General features: G+C 44.4%; 1 protein-coding gene across 8 annotated transcripts in view; it reads left to right on the plus strand.

The window, feature by feature from the left end:
* Nucleotides 1-3,555: 3,555 nt before the first annotated feature.
* Nucleotides 3,556-20,765, plus strand: part of MFAP3L (microfibril associated protein 3 like) — a 47,096-nt gene continuing 29,886 nt past the window's right edge. For 3 of the 8 annotated variants that reach the window (XM_017863307.1, XM_017863309.1, XM_017863310.1), the window contains exons 1-2: nt 3,556-3,755; nt 4,274-4,462. Coding sequence is in view for 2 of the 8 variants with exons in the window: in XM_017863304.1 (XP_017718793.1) it covers nt 9,844-9,890 (47 nt within the window). In the remaining 6 variants the exon portion in view is untranslated. Of the gene's footprint in view, nt 3,756-4,273; nt 4,463-9,761; nt 9,891-10,042; nt 10,185-10,245; nt 10,567-20,765 lie in introns of those variants that run through there. The other 5 variants (XM_017863306.1, XM_017863311.1, XM_017863304.1 and 2 more) reach the window with 4 other exon arrangements.

Raw genomic sequence — 20,765 nt, forward strand, 5'->3', positions numbered from 1 at the left:
GTTTGCATAATGAAACAATTTTAATGTGACTGATAAAAACCATATCACTTATTTTGTTGTGCAGCAAAATTCTTCAGACTGATTAAAATGTAAAATTCATTTTATTTTATTGTTGCTGGCATTTTTTTTCTGTAATTCTGTCACTGAAAATACATTCATCACGTTTAATGTTTTTATTAATCTTCCACCATAAATAAATCATGGGATAAGAGTCACTATCCAATTTATTTTACGGCTTGAAAAAAAGGCACTCTAGTTCTTTCATAAATGAACTGTCACAATAAATTATGCAATGTTCCTAAACTGTTAGACAAATCTGGCATATTTATTTTAAATGAATTAAAATGTATGCAATGGACTAGATTTCCCCACTTATTCACAATACTCGTTTCACTGGTCCGAAATATTGAATCTAATCCATTCTAAAATGCATGAATCATATGGCTAATTTCTCGTGGTGACATTAAGAGCAAATCGTACTGAAGCTCATACAATATTTCCCAGTTTACCACTTCAGAGACACGGTGGTGATGTGTAGTCATCTTAATGTCTAGAATGATACAGTCTGAGAGTTAATATGCAACAAATGAAAAATATTCTCTCCCCAAAACAATCAATATGCATTTGTTTATATTAAATATATTGATTCCATTAAAAAGTTACACTTGGTTGACAAGAGCATAAGATGAAGACATACCTACCTGCTTCTTAAATTCTGTTTCCTGTCATTCCAGGGTCCCACCCCCAGGCCTCTCTCAAGCAACTTCTTGCTCTAACTGTCACCCTAGACAGAGCTGCAATTCTGAGAGGTGGAGTAGATTTTAGGGGATTCTGAGGAAATTCCCAGGGGTCATCCATAGCACCCAAGGTATCTTGAATAAAACTGGGGCAGGTGTAACAGTGCCTGAAGAAACTGGCAAGAAATTCGCAAGCCCGCAGCCCATGCTTGGGGAAGCAGGGACAAGAAGAGGACAGTGGAAGAGTCCTTTCAGCCCCAACCCCAGGCTTCAACCTCTTCTGCCATCAGGAGGAGCTGGGAGGCCATTGGGTAGTTAAGGGCAGTGGTGAATGACTACCACATTCTTCCATCATCCTCAACCCTGGTGACCAAGGACAGGGGCCAGGAAGTGGCTGGAGCATGAAGCAGGGTAGGACACTCCTGACCAAAGGTGACCTTGAGCACTCAATAGGCCTCCATCCTCCTGGGCTGCTTCTCAGCTTCCAGGCCCCCAGGCACTGCTTGCAGAAAGGTATACTCACACCATGGCCTTCTCCTTGAGGAAGTGAGACCCTGATGGAGCCAGGGGCAGAGGCACTTCAGGGGAAGCTGGGGAGGTTAAGCAAGGACACCTTAAAAGGGAGTTGGTAATACAGCAGCCTCTTTGAAGCAGGCAATATTGATTTCTTAACAGTTAAATGCATTCTGTAGGTTGATCTCACAGATAAACAAATGGTATATTCATGGTGAGTCAAAGAGTCAGAGATCCTTGAATTATGTAACTTATGTGTTCCTGACTTTGTATCATATCTTATGTCTAATGCCTTAGGTTAGACAACAACTGCTATTTAAAGCAAATCTATGCCTGAGCCAGTGTCTTATAGGAAATAATCAACCATTTATGCTTTTAGCCTTTGAAAACTGTCCTGGAAGTCAGGCCGACAGGAATGCTGTTGGAGGCTACAACCTGGCTTACATCTGAGAAGTCTCTTGGATGCTTCTAGTAATGGTTTTGGTTCCTCATTTTCCCATAAGTGTTCCCATAATATTATGAAAGAGGGCAAATAATGCTCTCAAGAAAAATAAGTAGCATGAGAGTCAATGTGAGCAAAAACAAGGGGTAGAGACAGAAAACCAGATTAAGCCCTTTAGAACTTGAAGCTTCCAAGTACCACAACAAGCAGGCAGTCAACGCGCAAACAAGTCCAAGCCATAAAATGAGTGTAAGGCAGGTCGGAGGAGCACGACTGTCCTGTGATGACTATTTTGGTACTCTTTTGTAATACTGACCTTTTTAGAGCTGTCTTTGATTCTCCTGCTTTTCTGGTGCCCTCAGAAGGGGGGCCTGGTGCTAGGTAAATCACAGGCTGGTTAATGGCTAAGCAATAACCAGCAGTTTTGCTCGGAGTAAACTCATTACCTACCTTGTCTCTTATGGGCAATAAGCTACAGTTGATTTTCAATATAATTAAATGTAATATTAATGTAACAGTCCAAGATTCCTGAAGGCATCTGGCAATTCCCTTTTTAATCTTAGTCCATTTTCAGTAATTAGTACTACAGGCCAAAAGCACATACATACACAGCAGTATACATCACTGAAATCAATCACATTGACAGAGATCTGCAGGGTCCCTTTATACTCTACTTTCTCTCTCTCCCTATCATTGCTAACTCACATCATTATGCTTATTTACAATTCTTAACTGCCCTTCCTACCCTACGCTCCATACTTCTGAGCAGCAAGTTGTAATTTCTATTCATTTTAGGAAACTGTCCCATTTCATTCATAAACACAATGACAACATTCTTCAAATTTTAGGGATGGTTAATTTCCACATGCTTTTAAAATTCCTATAAAAGCAGCAAGGAAGGCTCATTGGAATTAGCAGTGAGGAAGGCTCACTGGAACAAGTAGCAAGGAGGGCTCACTGGATTTAGCAGCAAGGAAGACTCATTGGAATTAGCAGAAGAAATGCCCACCTGTGACGAGAGAGCCCATAAACCATGATGCTGAAAAAACAGCCATTGCTTCAAGGTCATCTGTACATTCGGTCATACATTCATCATGGATTAATCAATTTTGTCTTTTTGCTGGATGACTGAAGTCAGGGAGAAACATGCTGGTAAAAGATCTGAAACATGTCACTAGAGAGAAAAGCAGAATCAATACCAAATAGACTTGAGGCCAAAGTCTGAATGATATTTCAGACAAACCAAGTGGACTGATGGTCATCTGTATTTTAAAATGCCTTCCTCCAGGATTCTCCAGCACGAGGTTCTACCACCAACTTCCAGCAGATAATTCAACAAAATGTATTGGCATCTCTTGTGCGCCAGAAACTTTACTAGATTAGACCAAAAAGACTCCTAAAGAAAAGCTGCAAAGCTTATAAATGCCTGAATATCATAAAAGAAACATAATTTCTTAAGAAATTAGGTCCAAATAAAGAAACCTACTTCCTCAGCTGGATAATTACAGTTATGACATATGCTCCACATAATCCATAAATAAAGAAAAACTACTGATAAGCATATTTCTCCATGATGGAGAACAAAACAAACCAGCCAATCATTCCTGGAATGAAGGATAGAAATGGTATTTATTACTTTGGGAAGACAGAGCCAGCATCATACTGAAGGTGACAGCATTTGGCCTCTTATGATGGGGAAAAAAAGGTTCAATCTGTTAGGAAACTTCATTTCTGGGGTTGGATCAAGTCAAAATTGTGACATCATCTAAAGTAGACTTTAGTGTCAAACACACTTTCCCATTGTGACAATCCACTTGCACGTGGCCTAGGTCTTTGGGCTCCCCACTGTGGAGCCTCTCACAGTGGACCCAGGCTTTGGGTAGCTGGCTCCATGCTCTAGCAAAGCCTCACTTAGCAGTAGGGAGGTCCCAAGAAGAGAAACCAGATACCCATATAAAGCAAGCCTGCTTAGCTTTCCAGGGTCCTTCAGCTCTTACCAAATGAAAGCCAGCTTGCTCCAACTACTGCCAAGCCAGCATCTTATTCTCCCCATTCTCATCTCTGTAAGTCCCCCAGACACCACTATAAAGGCCTTTGTACACCTCTACCATCCACCTCAGCCTCATCCCTCCTGGCCTTGGCCATACCTTGGGGCTTCTCCTCAGCCTCTGCCTTCAAAAGAGCCACTGTGCCCACACCAGGATATTTGGTGTCACGATTATCCAAACAATAAAAAGACAAGGCTGGGTGTAGTAGCCCATGCCTGTAATCCCAGCAGTACTTTGGGAAGCCAAGGTGGGAGGATCACTTGAGGCAGGAGTTGGAGACCAGCCTGGGGAACATAGCAAGACACCCATCTCTACAAAAAATTGAAAAATTAGCCGGGCATGACAGTGTGCACCTGTAGTTCCAGCTACTTATGTGGCCCAGGTGGGAGGATTGCCTGAGTCCAGAAGTTGGAGGCTGCAGTGAGCCATGATTGCACCACTGTACTCCAGCATGGGCAACAGAGCGATACCCTGTCTCAAAATAAATAAACAAACAAACAAACAGAATTCTGTTTCTTCTCTCTTAATTCTAGTAAACAACTACTCAAAAAAGAGAGCCATCAAAGTTACCAGCCTAGAAAATTACAATCAACTTCATGAGCTTCATTTGGATTTCTCATCATGCAATAGCAAAGTCACAGTTATTCCTACTAAGATCACAATGGCGCTGTCAGAGCCTCCCCTGAGCTTAAGAGCCCCCCTCTTCTGAGCAGCATTTGGAGGTGAGTGGCGTGGTGTCCCTGTCAAGTCTGGGGACGAAGGATTCACCTGGTGGGCCGCACTCCTGGAGAATATGTTGGCATCTTTGTATGTTTCTTTTCCCATATGTTGTCTGCTGATGTTTGTTTCCTTGCTTGTTTGTTTACTTGGGTCACCCAACTCCAACATCCTCCATTGTATAGTGGGAAAGTGGATGTCTGGCTTTCCTTCCTTCCTGAGGAAATTATGAACTAGAAGAACAAACTCCAAGCTAAATACAAGTCATGACTTTTCCAGAATCCAAAAGCAAAGTAACTGTGAAGTCAGATTCTTTACAAAGGGGTCCCCTCTAGAGCTCAGCCATCCCCCTACTCGGAGTCTCCAGGGCTCTGTTTTGTACTTCTCTCACCAAGACATTCCTTTTCTAACCTTCCTCTGCAAATATCCACCCACCTTTCAAGAAATGCCACCCCTACACGCAGGAGGCAAAGTTCCAGATGCATCCTTTCTCCTGCCAATAATCCATGGCCCCACATCTGAGTTACTGACTAAAGTGAAACCCTGGTGGGGTGGGAGGCTCAGCTGTGATGGTCATTAGTGCCCCAAGCTGGCAAACTGTTCAGGAGGCAAGGGCTTTGGTGTGGTCTCAGAGTGAGGTCCAGGAAGGATGTGACCCTTCACGCTGGGTCTTCTGCCCGCTGTGAGTTGCAAGCATGCAATTTGATCTCCTGATTCTTCCAGCTGGATAACCACTTAACCCACACACATGCACACCCCTCCAAGGGACCAATGTCAATGCTGAGTCCAAACCCAGAATGAGGAAGGGGAATATCTTCCTAATACAGTATTGACTCAGCCTTTTCAAGAGGCCTTGCTCTCCTTAACCAGCAAATCACAAGACTAGAGAGAAGTACTAGCTTTCTTTCATTCTTCCCCTAACCCTCCTTCTAATTGTGCTGTTTCAAACTCCCAGGAATAAGGGAAAGCCTAATGTAGGTAGGATCATACACCTTTTATTGTCCTCTTCCAGGAAGAGTGTGAGGTCAAAACTTCCAATGCTCCACTCACTCTCTGTTGGAGGGGTTAGAATTTAGGAGAAACTGGAGAGTACAACTGGGCCTTGCATCAATTACCAAGTAAAATCTCTCTGTGGTTCAACAAGTGGAAAAACAAGCAACTACTTTACCAGGTTACTCTTCTATGTTCTCCAGACCCTCTAATATGTAATGCACAGCTATGTAATAAGCACAGATATAAACAACACTTTTATTAATGGGCAGATACCTCTCCCACCCACATAGATCTCTCTGCCAAAGAAAACCCAATACAGGGGCTACTTGAAGTTTTTGACCAAGAGTTATTATTCTTCCTTTTATCCATATGACTTAGAACTGTTTCTCACAAAGAGTGTGTAGAGTCACCAGGAGGACTTGTTAAAAATCACTGCCTCCTGGACTACTCTATCCAGAGGTCTGGAATGGGAACTTCATCCCCCAGGTGATCCTGAAGCTGGTGATCAGTTTGCCCACCCATAGTTAGTACCAGGTGCCCCCAGCAGACACTATGAGCTGATAGAACTGTAAAAATTATGCTAATTCCCAAAAGGCTAGTCTGCCCTCCTGGGGTGCCATGCTTTCAACAGAAAAAAATAAACTAAATCTGTTCTAAGGAGTAACCACATAATTAGAAGGTTATTACTACATTGTGGAAAGAAATAAATACAGTGATAAAGAACAATGGAATTTGCAGGTTAATTAGTACTACAGTGCTGAGCTTCATGCAGTTACAGACCAATAAAACAAGGACATCAGACTGGCTCACAAAATACTTCCTGATTTCTGAAGCTGAAGAAAATTCATTGGGCTTAAGGAGGTCAAATTTGAGAGCTCACTTTTCTTAGTCTTCTAACTTAGGGTTAGGAGCATAACCATTCAGCAAGTTGTATATGATGTGACTTCATTCTGGCATTTTTGCTTTGCAATCTGTTTATAATTCTCAGCAACAATTTTTTTAATTAATAAACTTTAAACATTATATCAGTCCATATGTTTAGTATTCATTTATTAAGTAAAATTCTATTGAAGACTAAAAACGAAGATGCAAAGATGGCTGAGACACAGCCCTTGCAATCAGGTTGCCTACAGTGTAGCGGAGATGAAAGAAAATCAATCAAGGTTAGGTGTCAAATGAAAACAGGTGAAATACTCAAGAGGAGTTCACCTTGGGAAGATCAGAGGACACCCTGCCTGAACTGGATCTCCAAGGCTTAACAGCTTGTCAGGTGAACAAAGCGGAAAGAGAGACAAAAGATCTAACAGGCATACGGCGGCGTGAATTCACATGGCAGGTAATTTGGACTGGTGAGGATATGGGATATTAGGAGACACAGGCTGGAGACTAATCTGGAAAGGAAGGCAGCAGCCAGTTCATGCTTCAAGTTTGGACCTTATACTGAAGGCATTATGAATTCACTTCAGGATCTTTAGCAGACATATTGTAATATAATTTGCTTAAAAAGAAAAGTCTGAGGAGCTATGGAGGATGCACTGGAGGAGACAGAGAGAGGATCTATCTAGGAGTCTGTTGGTCTGTGGTTGATTAGGAAGATGATGGGGACTGAAGTGAGCAAGACAGGCGATGAGGCAAGGAAGGAAGGTGTTCAGAGATTAATAAGGACAGGATAGATAATGCCAGGCGACCAGCTGGATGATGGGGGAAAGGCAGATGAATGAATCGAGGGTAACGCCAAGATTCGTAATGTAAGTGACTGAGAAGAAAGGGGTACCTGCTAACCAAGCTAGGAAATACAAGCAGAAGAGTAATTGTAGGTCATGAGTTCTGTTTGGGTCATACTGCGTTCAAGTTTCTTGAGGATCATACCAGTCAAGATATTTGGTAGATCACATATGAAAATCTGAACTCGGGGAGATGTGGAGAGGAAGATGTGATTTAGGATAAAGATGACATCCAAAATATTAACAAACAGGCCTGTGATCCCAGCACTTTGGGAGGCTGAAATGTGCAGATCATTTGAGGTCAGGAGTTCTAGACCAGCCTGCCCAACATGGTGAAACCCTGTCTCTACTAAAAATACAAAACAATTAGCCAGGCATGGTGGTGGGCGCCTATAGTCCCAGCTACTTGGGAGGCTAAGGCAGGAGAAGTGACTGAATGAACCTGGGAGGCGGAGGTTGCAGTGAGTCAAGATCGTGTCACTGCACTCCAGCCTGAGCAACAGAGTCAGACTCCATCTCAAAAATAATAATTACACACACACACACACACACACACACACACACACACACACACACACAGAGTATGGATAAAGGGAAGACGCTGACCAATCTGAACATCTACCTGATCAACCAGAAAGGATTCCAGAAACGAACACCTAGCATGGCCATGTGAGAACATACCAGCTAACACCCCTTTGACAGCGGCAATCATCAGAGAGAATGACAGCCCTCAGGGTGAAGAGACCACAGAACACCTACAATGGGGTGGTGCAAAGGATGAAAACCTGGAGGAGGAGGATGAGAAGAAACAGTCAGAGAGAGAGGTAGGAGAACCAAGAAAGATTAATGTCATGACAGACTCAGCAACAGAAAGCTTCAGATGGATAGAAGTGGCAGTAAAAAATGTTGAAAAGACATCTTGTCCACCTTTGTAAGGCTAGGCTATTCGTGGTGTGAATGTCAAGGGGCACCTGGGCAAGTTCAAGGGCAGTGCTCAGGGCATACCAGCAACAATGGATTCTCAAAGCACAGGAGGAGGATGGAGGGGACACTCCAGCACAAGCTAGGATTCCATGGTGGAAGCAGCTAAGTAAATGTATTCTTCCAGTGACCTTCCATAGAGATAGTGTCTCTGACCACGCTGAAGCTGAATTGGAGCTGGGCAAGGCAGAGAGGTTCAAATGAAGGGTGACCCCCACTATCATACCAAGCCTCACTGGGCAGCTGTCCTGCTCATCCTCTCCTTCCTTAAGACAGAAGGCGAATTCCATTCGCCTTCCTGCTCTCAATGAAAGGCTCTCTTTGGGTTCTTTACTAATCTCGAAACTGTAAAAGTATTTTCCCTGTGACTTTTCTCCATTTCAGTGCTGTCTTCTCTAAATGAGAATTAAAAGCAAGTTCCCCACACCGACCTCAAGTGGTTTCTAAGATAGCAAGAGTGCATTTTGCAGGTTCTGAGAATTTAAGAGACGGGGGAGGGGAGGAAATAGAGTGAATGCAGAAATGCTGGAGAAGAAAACTTGATATAATACTGCGGAATATTTTCATAGTGGGGACACAAATGTAACAATCAATAAAGCAGGTGGAAAGTTTGTGCTCTGGTGCAATTGTAAAGAATGTTTATTAAATACTTAAAAACAAAGAAGATTTATGTTTCTCGAAAGAACAGCTGAAAAATCCCTTGAGCTAAAATGTGTTGCTATTCGAGATGCCATAAAACTGTTAAAATATGAGATCTCATTTCAATCTTTTTTGGGGAAAAAATCAGGCTTTGACTCACTCGTAAGACAGATCCCACGCACCCACCCACCAACATGGCCCTTGGCATGGGCGACCTGCCCACGTGTCGATGCAATCGTGCATCTATAGAGCCCTGCTTCCATCCGTTTCCCGAGCTTCAATGTCGTGACGAGAGACCGCGGCTACATCAACCTTGGGCAACCAGATGCAGCCGCGTGCAGCAGCCTGGCACTGCCCGGAGCATGCTCAGTCGGGTCCTGACCCACTTCTGCAGGTCCGACCTCGGGGCGTGGGGTCAGAGGCATTACTTTGTCAGTTTGCCAGGAACAGAGAGGAGCAGAGAGACTGAGAGTTGCTAAAGCTCCTCTCTTGGCACAGCAATCCCTGACCCGGCGGCGGAACATGCCCAGTCTGGCTGCCGGAGTCGCCAGGAGCGTCAATGTGCAAAATCCACCTTTCCGGGTCTTCGCAGCAACCCACCGGGAAGAGGGCGGAACGGGAGTAAAAAGACGGGAGTGGGGCGTGGCCAAGGGGCGGGCACTAAAAGCCTGGGGTGGAGCCTGGTCCCGCCCCAGAAATTGAGTCTCTCTCTTTTTTAAAATAAAAAAAAAAAAAGACGGAAGGTAAAGAGGGGAGGAAGCCACTTACATTGTAGGATCGTGCAGCAAAACTTCTGTAGGTACTTAATAATTTTAGAGTACTCTACTTTTAATTAAAAAATCAACTTATGGTTCATCAGAAAACGTGGAAATTACAAATAATATTTTAAAGAAAATGAAAAAAAAAAATTCCTGGAACCCCACCACTCATAGGTCATCAGGGAACGTCCCGTTGGGTTTTCTTCCAGACTCTTCCATCTGTGGACTCTGCTTTAAGAGACGTTTAAGACTGACAGCGCAGTCGCCCGGGAAGGCCTGAGAAGCTTTTGGATGCAACGTGGTTTGCTCTTGATCGCATTTCATTGCAAGGAGACAGGGTAGGCTTGGGGGTGGATTGATTGGTTCCCATTTAGTGCCCCAGGATGGGACCTTAAGAAGCCTTTTCCTGGGTGTCCTTGAACACGAGTGCGATAAGACGCCCACAAAAGTTGCGGTGGAAGCCCCGGGAGCGCCCCGCCCCACGACGAGGGTCAGTCACGTCGCCCCGGCGGGAGAGACAGCGGAGTGAGAGTTCCACACTGCCGCGGAGGCCCTGGGCTTGCGGGTGCCGGGCTGAGGGGGCCGCCGAGGCCCGGCCCAGAGGCTGAGGGGACTGAACGCTGGACTCCCCGGTAACGACAGCCTACGCTGGCTCCTCCACTGGGTCGGTCCGCTGTTCCGACTGGCTCGCCCTGCACCGCCCGCACCGCCCGCTCCCCTGCCCCCGCCCGCGGCTGTAGCGAAAACCCGGAGGCTACACCCGCGCCTCCGCGCCGCGCGGAGAGCCGCACTGGGCATGCTCGGCTCCGGCCGGCCCAGGCTCCTGTAGGTGGGAAGCTCCGCGCTCCCGGCAGCCGGCGCCGCAGCCCGCAACGCTGTGAGGCGCCGGCGGAGGCGGCTCGACCGCAGTAGGCGCTACCGGGCGTCCGGCGCAGAGTGCGGCGCAGCGGCCGCTGTCGGGCTGGCCATGGCGAGGGGTGCAAGGCGGCCACCTGAGTGGCGCGGCGGTGTCAGGTTAGCTGGGGGCACCCGGCGGAATGGGGCGGAGGGGCACAGGTGGGGGCCAGCCCCGCACCGGGTCGGCGCCGGGGCCGCGGAACTTTCGGGTGTTTGGGCTGACTGAGACTGCGGCGGAGGCTGCGCTGCGAGGCGCCGCGTGGTCCCGGCAGCAGGCTCCAGGGGGTCGCAGGATGCTTCGAGATCCGTGCGGGGCGGGGGCTGGCCGTTTGGGGACGGCCGCATCCCGGGATCGAACCGTAACCTTCCGAGGGCAAGGAGCGCGGAATCCACTGCCAGCTGCAGGCGAGCCTCCTGGAGGTCCTGGGGGAAGGGGACGCCGAGCAGCTGTGAGGGCTTTCGCTGGGCTCCGGATCCCTCGCATCACTGTGCCTCAGTTTCCCCGGACAGGGAGGAGGGTAAGCTGGCCAGGGCTCCGGAGAACGTGAATGCGGGTTCCGCGTCGGGAGGGCGCCCTGTCCTGATGCCGCAGGAGTGCGGGCGGCTGTGGGTGCTGTGAGCCGCCGCCTCGCGACTGAGGCTCTCGGAGTTTGTCGCATTTGACTCCATAACAAGTTGACATCGAATGGCTTCATGGCGTGGAATGGGGAAACGTGCTTCATCGGATTAAAATACAGAGTGATTGCAGAACCGATTTATTTTAAGCTTGATCATTAATCTGTCTTCTCCATCCCTGAAAAAAAAAAAAAAAAAAACTTATCTTGCAAGATTTATAAAGCAAGCTCGCAAAAAAAGGTTTGTAGGTGTATTATCTGCTCACGTTGTAGAAGACAAGATACGATCGAAATGTCATTATTTTTAAGGATACTTAGCAGAAAAGTTTGGTTACTGTGGCAATCTTTGTTTTGCGTTATCTTCGATTTAATGTTAAAAACTTGGAAACCGAGCATTGCAGAAGCTCAGTGTTTTTTGTAGTTTTCTCACTTTTGTTTCTAGATGAAACACATTTTTTTCAGTTGCTACTATGCTGAACATAGTAAAATCCTTCAGGATGAAATACAAGACGGAAAAAATTGTCTTTTCATGAGACCATAAGTTACAAGAGTGTAGTTCTTCTGACATTTTACTTACACAGAAAGTGCAATTTGCGGGTCCCACTGTGGTTTCTACAGTCGTTTCTTCCTAAGCATTTAGTACCATTAACACTATTAGGATTATTGTGTCTAATAGGGGCAAGATAAACAATCCTGTTCTAGTGGGAACGAGTTCTGCTAACTAAAGCTAAATTCTCAAGCCTCTTTCTATAAGGAGCACTTAGTGGGTTCAGTTGTTTTATTCATTAAGCTTATTACAAAACTTCTAGTTTACAATCTTAATAGACCTTAATAGACTTTAGAAATGCATTGACTTTTCATTGAGTTGTGGGTAGGCTTTAAGGTTGGTGCTTGCTTGCGAGCCTGAGATGACTCCAGCTCTAATTCTGGATACTCTCTGGGGTGATTTCCCCCAGTATAGAGTTCGCTCTGTCCTGTGATGCTACATAACCGAGGTTTAATAATAGGAAAGGCTTGAAATGTCCAGACAACAACAGCAGTAGCAACAACATGATTACCATTTTTATGAATTAGAACCTGCATTTTAGCCAATTTTAGCCATTTTAGCCAAATAGTCTGTGATGTTCACTGCTCCTAAATTTATTTCTAAATACATTTATAGAAAAAGAAGTTTGAAAACCCCAACACAAATATTGAATAACTGTGCTTCTCTTTTATATAAAAATGCATCAAGTTTAAAATCTTTCATGAAGTACTGCCTGGATGTACACCTTGTCCTGTACAGTAGGTCTCATATCCTCAGGTGACATTCTCCAGTAGAAGTAGCTAGAGTCTCTCCTTAGCCTTGGGTTCTTCCTGACCTGGAGGAAGCAGCAAGTCCTCAGTTTACTTTTTGTGAATGGGAGGTTTAATACAGATCAATAGGCCCCCTTCTCGATCCAGAAATCCTAAGTACAAATCCTAAGTATTTTCTCAGTGTTAAGAGACACCATGAAATTTAATCAAAGGCTTATTTACATACTGCCCTTGGCTTCAAAAAGTCCACATTTCCCTAACCTAAAACTCGAACAACAACGGGAGTTAGGTTGAAAAGGGGTTTTATTACTGCTCGTGAAGAAAAAAATAGACTTTGTAGGCATGTTACAAAAAAAGGTGATCATTTCTTCTCTTTTGTAGTTAACTGTTGGGTTCTTGCAGCTCACTTGCTAGGCACATGATTTTTAGGTTTATTTCCATGTGTTTAGATTTCTATACTGTATGATGATGTTGGTGACATTAGACATTTACAGCAAATTACTCCCTTCAAAATAGATGTACCCCAATCCCTGTGACCTTAATTTATCCAGCTCCTATTTGGCTTGCAATTTGAATGCTCAAGGCATTTGAAATTGCGCTTAATTTGGACTTTTTATTCTACTTTTTAATGCAAGAACTCTTAGATACTGGAATACAAATAAATATTGTAGGCAAGTTGCTTTTAATCTCAACACAGCCTAGTCAGATTTGTTAAAGAAGTGTTAATTTAGTTTTTGGAATTTAGAAATGCTGATACTGTCACTCCCCTGAGTGGGCATCTAACCCAGCACTTGGGGTGTGACTTGTCTTTTCTAGCCAAGGCCAGGAGGACACTTAAAACTTTGACAATGTTTTCAATCTATGGCATATCACATTATGGTTAGAAATGGCCTTAGTTTGGCATAATACCTCCCTGGCATGGTTAAAAGATGGTTACAAAGGGTTTGGTTGATGTGTCTTGGTGTAACTAACCACTTAAGAGCTATCAGAAGTAGTTTATAAGTTATGCTCCAAACAAAAATCCTGTGAATTTATTGGTCTTGCCTCTGCTTCCACCTGAGGTTTTTACTCATTAAAATATCACATTAATTTTTTTCCACAGACTTTTATAGTTAGGCTCCTAAGGCCACAAAAATGAGTAAGAGTAACTCACAGTCGAGTCAGAGAGATATGCTCGAGGACAAATAAAACACAGTACAGAATGAGCGCTCCAGAGAGGTACGCACATGGGACTGAGGAGGCGGGGGAATGAACCCCATAGATTGGAGGAGGAGAGGACCTCATATTTGGAGTGACATTTTGATGGGAAATGGTATTTCGTTAAGGAATGCCCGAAGAGTTAGAAGTCTTCTAAGCAGAGAAGTAGACACTCCAGGAAGAAGTAACACCATTGGGATAGGCAGAATACTGCCCCCTACCAAAGGTGTCCACTTTGGAATCAGTTAATAGTCTTGCCATGGGGAGGTTATTCAGGATTATATAGCTGGGCCCAATGCATTTCTGTGGTGTGGGAGTTCAACATGGGTCTTAGTGGGCAAAAGTCAGGGACTCTGCAGGACCTTGTTCCTTTGGGAGGCCCTAAGGGAGAATCTGTTTCTTTGCCTTTGCCACCTTCTAGAGGCCACCCACATTCCTTGTTTTGTAGCCCCATCCGTCTTCAAAGCTCGGAATAGCCAGTCCAGTCTCTCTCGTGGGGCATCACCCTAACGCTGACTTCTGCTTCCCTCTTTCACAAGAAAGAACCTTTGTGATTACATTGGCCCTACCTGAGTGATGGCTCTTAAAGACCTGTTTGAACTTCCATTCCCCAGAAATGCAAGATAAATTTGTGTTAAATCCCTCAGTCTGTGGAAATCTGTTACAGGAGCAATGGAAAGCAAATACAGCTATATCCACCCAAAGGTTTGGTGCGATGGACTAATAGGCAAGGGCAGGAGGAGGGGAACAAAGTGGTCCTTTTACTGTGATGAGCTCAGTGTCACGTGAAGGAGTTTGGATTCTGTCCTATCATAGATAAAATATGGGAAACCAGAACATGAAATCAACAGACTGATGCCAAATTTACTTCCTAAAAACACGGTGAATAACTAAACCCCAGGTTTCACAGGGCAGCTCGATAAAGGAAGTCCAGCCAGAGGTGGTCAGTGGCCAGTAGAGGTCTGGAACCAGCATGCTGTAATTCAGGTCTCTGAATTCATCTGAAATGGCAGCACTTGTATGCATGTATGAAATTAATAGCTTAAAACCTTGATTCACAATAAGAAGGACGTCATAAAGCAGCAGAGGCAAGTCACATTTCACTTTGTTTCTGCTCATTGTCCTCTAACAGTAGTCAGCTGTTCTGCTGTGTACCATGCACATGTGAGCAAGGGGCTGTGAAAGCTAAAATTCAACATAATTAACTTGAGAATGATGAGATTTCACATGGGCCAACTCTGATCAGTTGGTAATAGCTGCTTGCAATGTCAAGGGCTTGTATTGGTTCAGCTGGGAAATTGCCACAATCAATCACCAATGTTGGCATGGGCTCCATATTTGACATTGGCGTTGAGGGATGTGGGAGTTGACAGCTATAATACTAGATGAACTAACTTCTGGGTTTGAATATTAGAAATGTAGTAATTATTTTCAAACATATTCATTTAGTCTCTTTTATGTACAAGGCCTCAATATCTACCTTGCAAAAAATGTGTTGTCTCCTGGTTGAATTGACATCTTTGTGTCCGAAAAACCTAAACTGAAGGATTCATCTACCTTAGTGTTATTTGAGTGGCTTTGAATTGAAACTGAACTCTATGTAAGAAAATTAGATTTTTCAGACAATGCGGTAAAAGAAGCGCTGGGTTAGCAGTATCTGATACTGGAAACAACAGTAAGACTTGACTAAAATTTATCCTAATAGAAACAAAACTTTATATTGTATAGCTAGCATCCATTTGTATAACTTCATAAGACTTTTACCCAAATGTTCTCGTAGAATGTTGCAAAAATAATTGTTTTCTATTGTAAAGTACTTGGTCAGTGTAAACCATTCCCTCTCTCTTAAATTTTAATAGGGAAAAACCAGGATGTGGTAGCTGGGTATTTAGGAGTGAGAACCACCAGCCTCTGTGGTAGAGTTGTGCTCTGTCTGTGGGCAGGGAAGGAAAGGAGGCATTTTAAACAACTCCCATGTAGTTAATTGGGTTATCTGTGTCAGGCTCTGCAGAAGTGCAGAGGGCCCACCTGCTGTGGCCTTTGGAATACTGTACCCTTAACTATTCCCAATTTTTGTTTTTTATTGCTCTTTCTCTGAGGGCTTGTCCTCTGCTTTCCCTGGGTTCTAACCTGGGTCCTCTTGTCTTGCTTGTGGCCCCCTGTGTTCTTTCTGGCTGACTTATTTTTCCTCATGACTGCATCAGTCACCCATGCACCAGTGTCCAGCCTTTCTCAAGTCCATATTCCATCCATTCATTGATTCATTCAACAAGTAGTGACAGGTTGAAATTTTAATCTAATGAAGGGTCAAATGTGCAAAAAGACAATTATAGTGAAAATAGGAAGTTATGAGTAAAAGGTGGTGAGAAAAGGAGTGTCAGGGGCTATCTGGGGAGTCCTGGAGGGCTATTGAACCAAGACCTCAAAGCTAGGGGTTTGCCAGATATGCAAGGTAAGAAAGGGAACTTGGCTGGAGGTGGTGCTGTGGGGGAACTACTGGGAATTCGGGAAAGAGAACTTGCTGGGGTTGGGGGGATGGGAGGAGGGAGAGTTGGAAAGGGAAGCTCCAGAGATGCAGTCAGGGAGGTGGATGGGAGTCAAAATGTGAAGAATCACCTAGGTCCTTCGTAGGACTTGAGTTTCACACTGTTTACACAACGAAGACATGGAATATGCTTTAGATCTTTCAGAATCAGCTGACTTTAATAGTGACATAGTACGTGGATTGGAGGCAGGTCAGCAAGGAAGGAGTCCAGTAGAGATGATGAGCACATAACCCAGGGGAAGCCCAGGATGTGGCAGCCCGATATTAGGAGTGAGAATCATTAGAACTCAGTGATTGATTTGTTTCTCAGGGCAGGGAAGGAAAGGGGACATTTTAAACAATGCCTTTGTAGTGAATTGGATTCTGTCTCAGGTACAGCAGAAATGTGGAAGGCCCATCTGTCTCAAGGGATAGTGGGGTCACAGCATCTCTCAGGGGTTTTTCTACCAAAGGCAAGACTTTGCAGCACCAGAGAGACTAACTTCCACTGCCTGTACTTAACCAGAAGATTTCAGGCAGGGGAGGAGCTGCAAAGCCCACACACAGCACCCTGTGTGAGGGAAGAAGTCAGAACCTTATCACAGGCAGACTTTGTAAGAGAGACATAAAAGAAAAAAGAAATTAATTCCCTGATGGTCCCTTTTGGACTGAAGCATTGGGGACTTGCTAATGAGACTGAAAGAAAATTGTTGTTGGTTGGGCTTCCCTAATTCTGGATTGAGAGGGTAACTTACTTAGAGGCTGTGCTGAAATTGACTCTGGAGTCAACAGGAAAGAGGAAAGCTTGCTGAGCAGATGCTGAATATAATCCCAACCCCTTCCTTCCACTGAGGATTTGAGTCTGCTGATGGTGTGAGGAAGAGCATAAGGGAAGGGTTTGCTCCTTGAGGAAATACATGGGTAGAATAAAGTGCTCCATAATTGTCCACTTCTGGGACCCACTCAGTTCAGGTGCGGGCTGAGACGAATTCCAATCATTCTCATCGGTTTACGAAAGCAGTACGTCTCCTTAACAAGATAGAATGCATCTGTTCTCAAGTCTTTACCTTTCATATGTGTGTGTATATAGATGAGGTCTTGCTCTGTTGCCCAGGCTGGAGTACAGTGGCAAGATCATGGCTCACCGTAGCCTCAAACTCCTGGGCTCAAGTGATCCTCTTAACTCAACCTCCAGAGTAGCTGGGATTACAGGCACATGCCACCATGCCCAGCTAATTAATTTTTTTGTAGAGATGAAGTCTTGCTATATTGCCCAAGCTGGTCTAAAACTCCTGGCCTCAAGCTGTCTCCAGACTCAGCCTCCCACAGTGCTGGGATTACAGACATGAGCCATTGCACCAGGCTGCATCTGTATCTTTCTGTTCCTTCTTGAAATTAGCAAGGGCTCTATATTTGTGGCAGTAATGACCACCCTGAGGAGATCAGCCAACTCCTTTCTTCTCCAAAGGCCAGACTCCCCTGCAAGGAAGTAGGTAGATATACAGCGACTGTGCTTAAAGATTCAAAACCCATTTTCTCTGGTCCTAGGCAGGGAAAGGTATTTGAGTGAAGACTAAGTTAGTGTTTGACTTCCAGCACTTCCTGTTAGGTCTTTACTGTCCAGGATGGCTGTGGGTAGCATCAACTCTTTAGTAACCAGTGAGCATTCTTGCTTCTCAGCTGCTGTTACTAAGTTCGTCTTGAAAATTGCTGCTTACCTGCTAAAGCTAGGTGCTGGACTTCACTGCCCCACTCCCGGCCAGGCCTGCACTTCTGTCTGCCGACTCCATGCCATTTCTGCTGGCAGCCCTACGTTGATGGGAAGGTGGTTTTTTGTTGTTGTTGTTGTTTTGTTTTTCTTCAAGGTTTGGACAATCCTAGATTACTTGGTCTTCGAGTCCTGCTCTGGTTAGAACTTCTCAAAGGTAACCTGTTTTTCTCCATTTCAAAACACTTTTGCGGAACTTGAAATTCATTTCCAGAAAACATCTGAGTATTACTGATCCTTTGCCTTAATGGGGGCCGATCATTTCTCCCTGTGCCTCTGTACCCAGGACCTGCAGTGGACTTTTGATTTCTTCTTGCCTTTGTAAGGCATCTCATCTCTACCTCCAAGTTATGGCTGCCTCTCCTTCTTTCACTGGGGTGTTAGTTCTTGTGCCTAAGTAGTGGATCAAATGTCCCAAAGTCCTCTTTATCATTTCTCCTAAGACGCCCCAGAGGCCTTCTTCTGGAATAGAATTTCTGAAGGAGTTCTCTGCTGTCCCAGAGCTCTCCAGACAGCCTTCCACAGCAGATCCACTGCATGATGCTTGCAAAAACCAATGCCACCTAGGTTTTTATTACTGGCATGCTGTGTTTCTTTCTACCCTTATTTATCTAGACTAAACCACTACTCTTGCTAGGAGAACTGTCTGGTCTCCTTTTATACATTCTGTTATCTTCCCAGCTTGGCCTCCTCTGAATTTCTATGGCGTTTACCTAGTTTAGCGCGTGATTGCATATTGCTTTGTATGCAGGTGTCACCAAGATTCTACGCACCTTTGGGATAAAGGCCTGGTCTTAAACTGTTTTTAATCCCCATAGTAATTGGTACCAATGGATAATAGTGGCCTCATAAGTACTTTGAGTTCATTTAATTGATATGACTTGCTCCTAATTGTGTTTATCACTTAGATAAAGTTGACTGCCCAGTGGAGAGATCGTTGAGATCACCTGGAAAGCGTGCTCAGCCTAACAGGGCCTCTTTCCATCGAAGCTGAGAGAAAAGCAAAGTGGAAACCACTAAAGCCCTATTTTCAACTTTCTTCTGGTGGTTTTGTTTAATTGCAACAATTTGCCATGTTGTCACACTGAAAAACACTTAGGTGGAAGACTGACCTTAACCACTAAAGTCAGGAAGAAGATTATTAAGATGGAATCAAATTCTGAAAAAGATTGCTCTTATGAACAAAATTGTAAAATAATTAGTTACACTGTTATGAGGGTTGCCCAGGCTTTGGCATGCATTCAGTGACCACCATGTGCAGGTAACAGGAGCCCTGGACTGAGAGAAGATGTGGGCTCTGCAAGGGGCTTTTTCTGTAGCGTTGGTGGCTTGGCCCTGGATTCTTACACTGTTGTGTGAGCAGAATCACAGGCCTGTTCTGACCTTAGAGTGGTGCTGAGGCTCCGATGAGATATCATCCGTCAGGGTGTTTTGTAAGCCATAAATGCTAAGTGAATTGTAAGGGAAGTTATCATAGCGCTCTTAGTAAGAATTAAATCCAGTAGGGTTTGAATTACAGGATCTCTTCTGTTTTTCACCAAGATCCAGTTCTTAGTGAAAGAGCCTATAATGACACTTTACATGGGAGATTCAGGGAAGTGTTCACGATGCAATTCCACTTTGTGATAATGGGCTGGTAAAGAGGAAGGAGGAAATGCTATTTAACTACCCTCTCCAGTTATTGAGTGCATCTTTTCAAATAGATGAAATGTTATCCTGATGAAAGAGGAAACCCTAGGTGATCCAGTTCCTATGCTGTGAATTTGAATGGTCTTAATCAAACAACCACAGACACAGGAGTGAGGGACAGTTCGACATTTTGAAATATAAATTAAGTAGGCGATTGCTTTTCCCTTCAACAATAACAAGAACATACATTTCCGGCATCTCCGCCTCCTCTTCTGTGTTACCCTGAGCCTCTGTTCTCAGGCCTGTCTTTATCACCAGGCTCTCAAATTCCACTGTAAGCAAATGATGCATTTCTGAGGACTCACTTAAAGAAATCTTGGTTTATACTTAGTTCTGTGGTTAAAGAATAGACGTTTTCTAAAACTGTCTAAGAAATGAATAGAATTTGTACCAAAGGTGAGCAGTAAGTTAGTAATAGGTCTAACTTAAAGGGCATATAAGTAGAATAAATTCGCTCAGCAGATATTCAGGTGTTTGTTTTGAGCAAAGTGTGTTTCTGAACAGTGGGTATACATCCGTAAACAGCAGCAATGACAGGAGCACAGCCCTCTGAGAGCTCTCATCCTAATGGGGGCACAGTATGTAAATACGTAGTAGTTAATGCTCTAAAGACAAAGGCAGGGTCAAGGTAGATAGAGCATAATGGGGTGGGCACTGTTTCACATAGGTGACCAGGAAGGGCCTCGCTGATTAAAGGCCTGAGGGTTCCAAAGGAAATGTTCCAGGTATCCCAGAACTCATTTCAGATGGTGGAAATAGTAAGTTCAAGGATTCCAGGGTTTACCCATTCCAGGATTAGCAGAGCCCAGGGAGGCTGGTGGGGAGTGAGCGAGCGTAGAGAGGTTGGATATGGAGGCTGTGAGTCTGCCAGAGGCCTACTGTCAGGCCATAGCAAGGCTGCCTCTGACTTTTACACTGAATGATGAACTGCTGGGAAAATGTACGTTGTAATAATTTAAGAATTTTAGTGTTTTATTTTCATTATATTTTGAGGCATTCCCCATGCACAGATTGTTACTAATCATTAAATAATAAAAGTAATGAATGCATGGTGCTAAGCACCATCAACAAATATTTGAATGCCAACCCTTTTTTTGATGGTAGAATTTTGTTGATGATAAAAATTACATTCCCAAATTGCCGGAGTAGACACAAGGCCTCTCTGAATTATCAAGTGAAATGAAGGTTTCGAGGCCCAAAGACACAGGCCTTGGTCACACCCCCTGTG

Source organism: Rhinopithecus bieti, unplaced genomic scaffold (genome assembly GCF_001698545.2).
Source record: "Rhinopithecus bieti isolate Rb0 unplaced genomic scaffold, ASM169854v2 scaffold_66246, whole genome shotgun sequence".
Taxonomy (NCBI): Eukaryota; Metazoa; Chordata; class Mammalia; order Primates; family Cercopithecidae; genus Rhinopithecus; species Rhinopithecus bieti.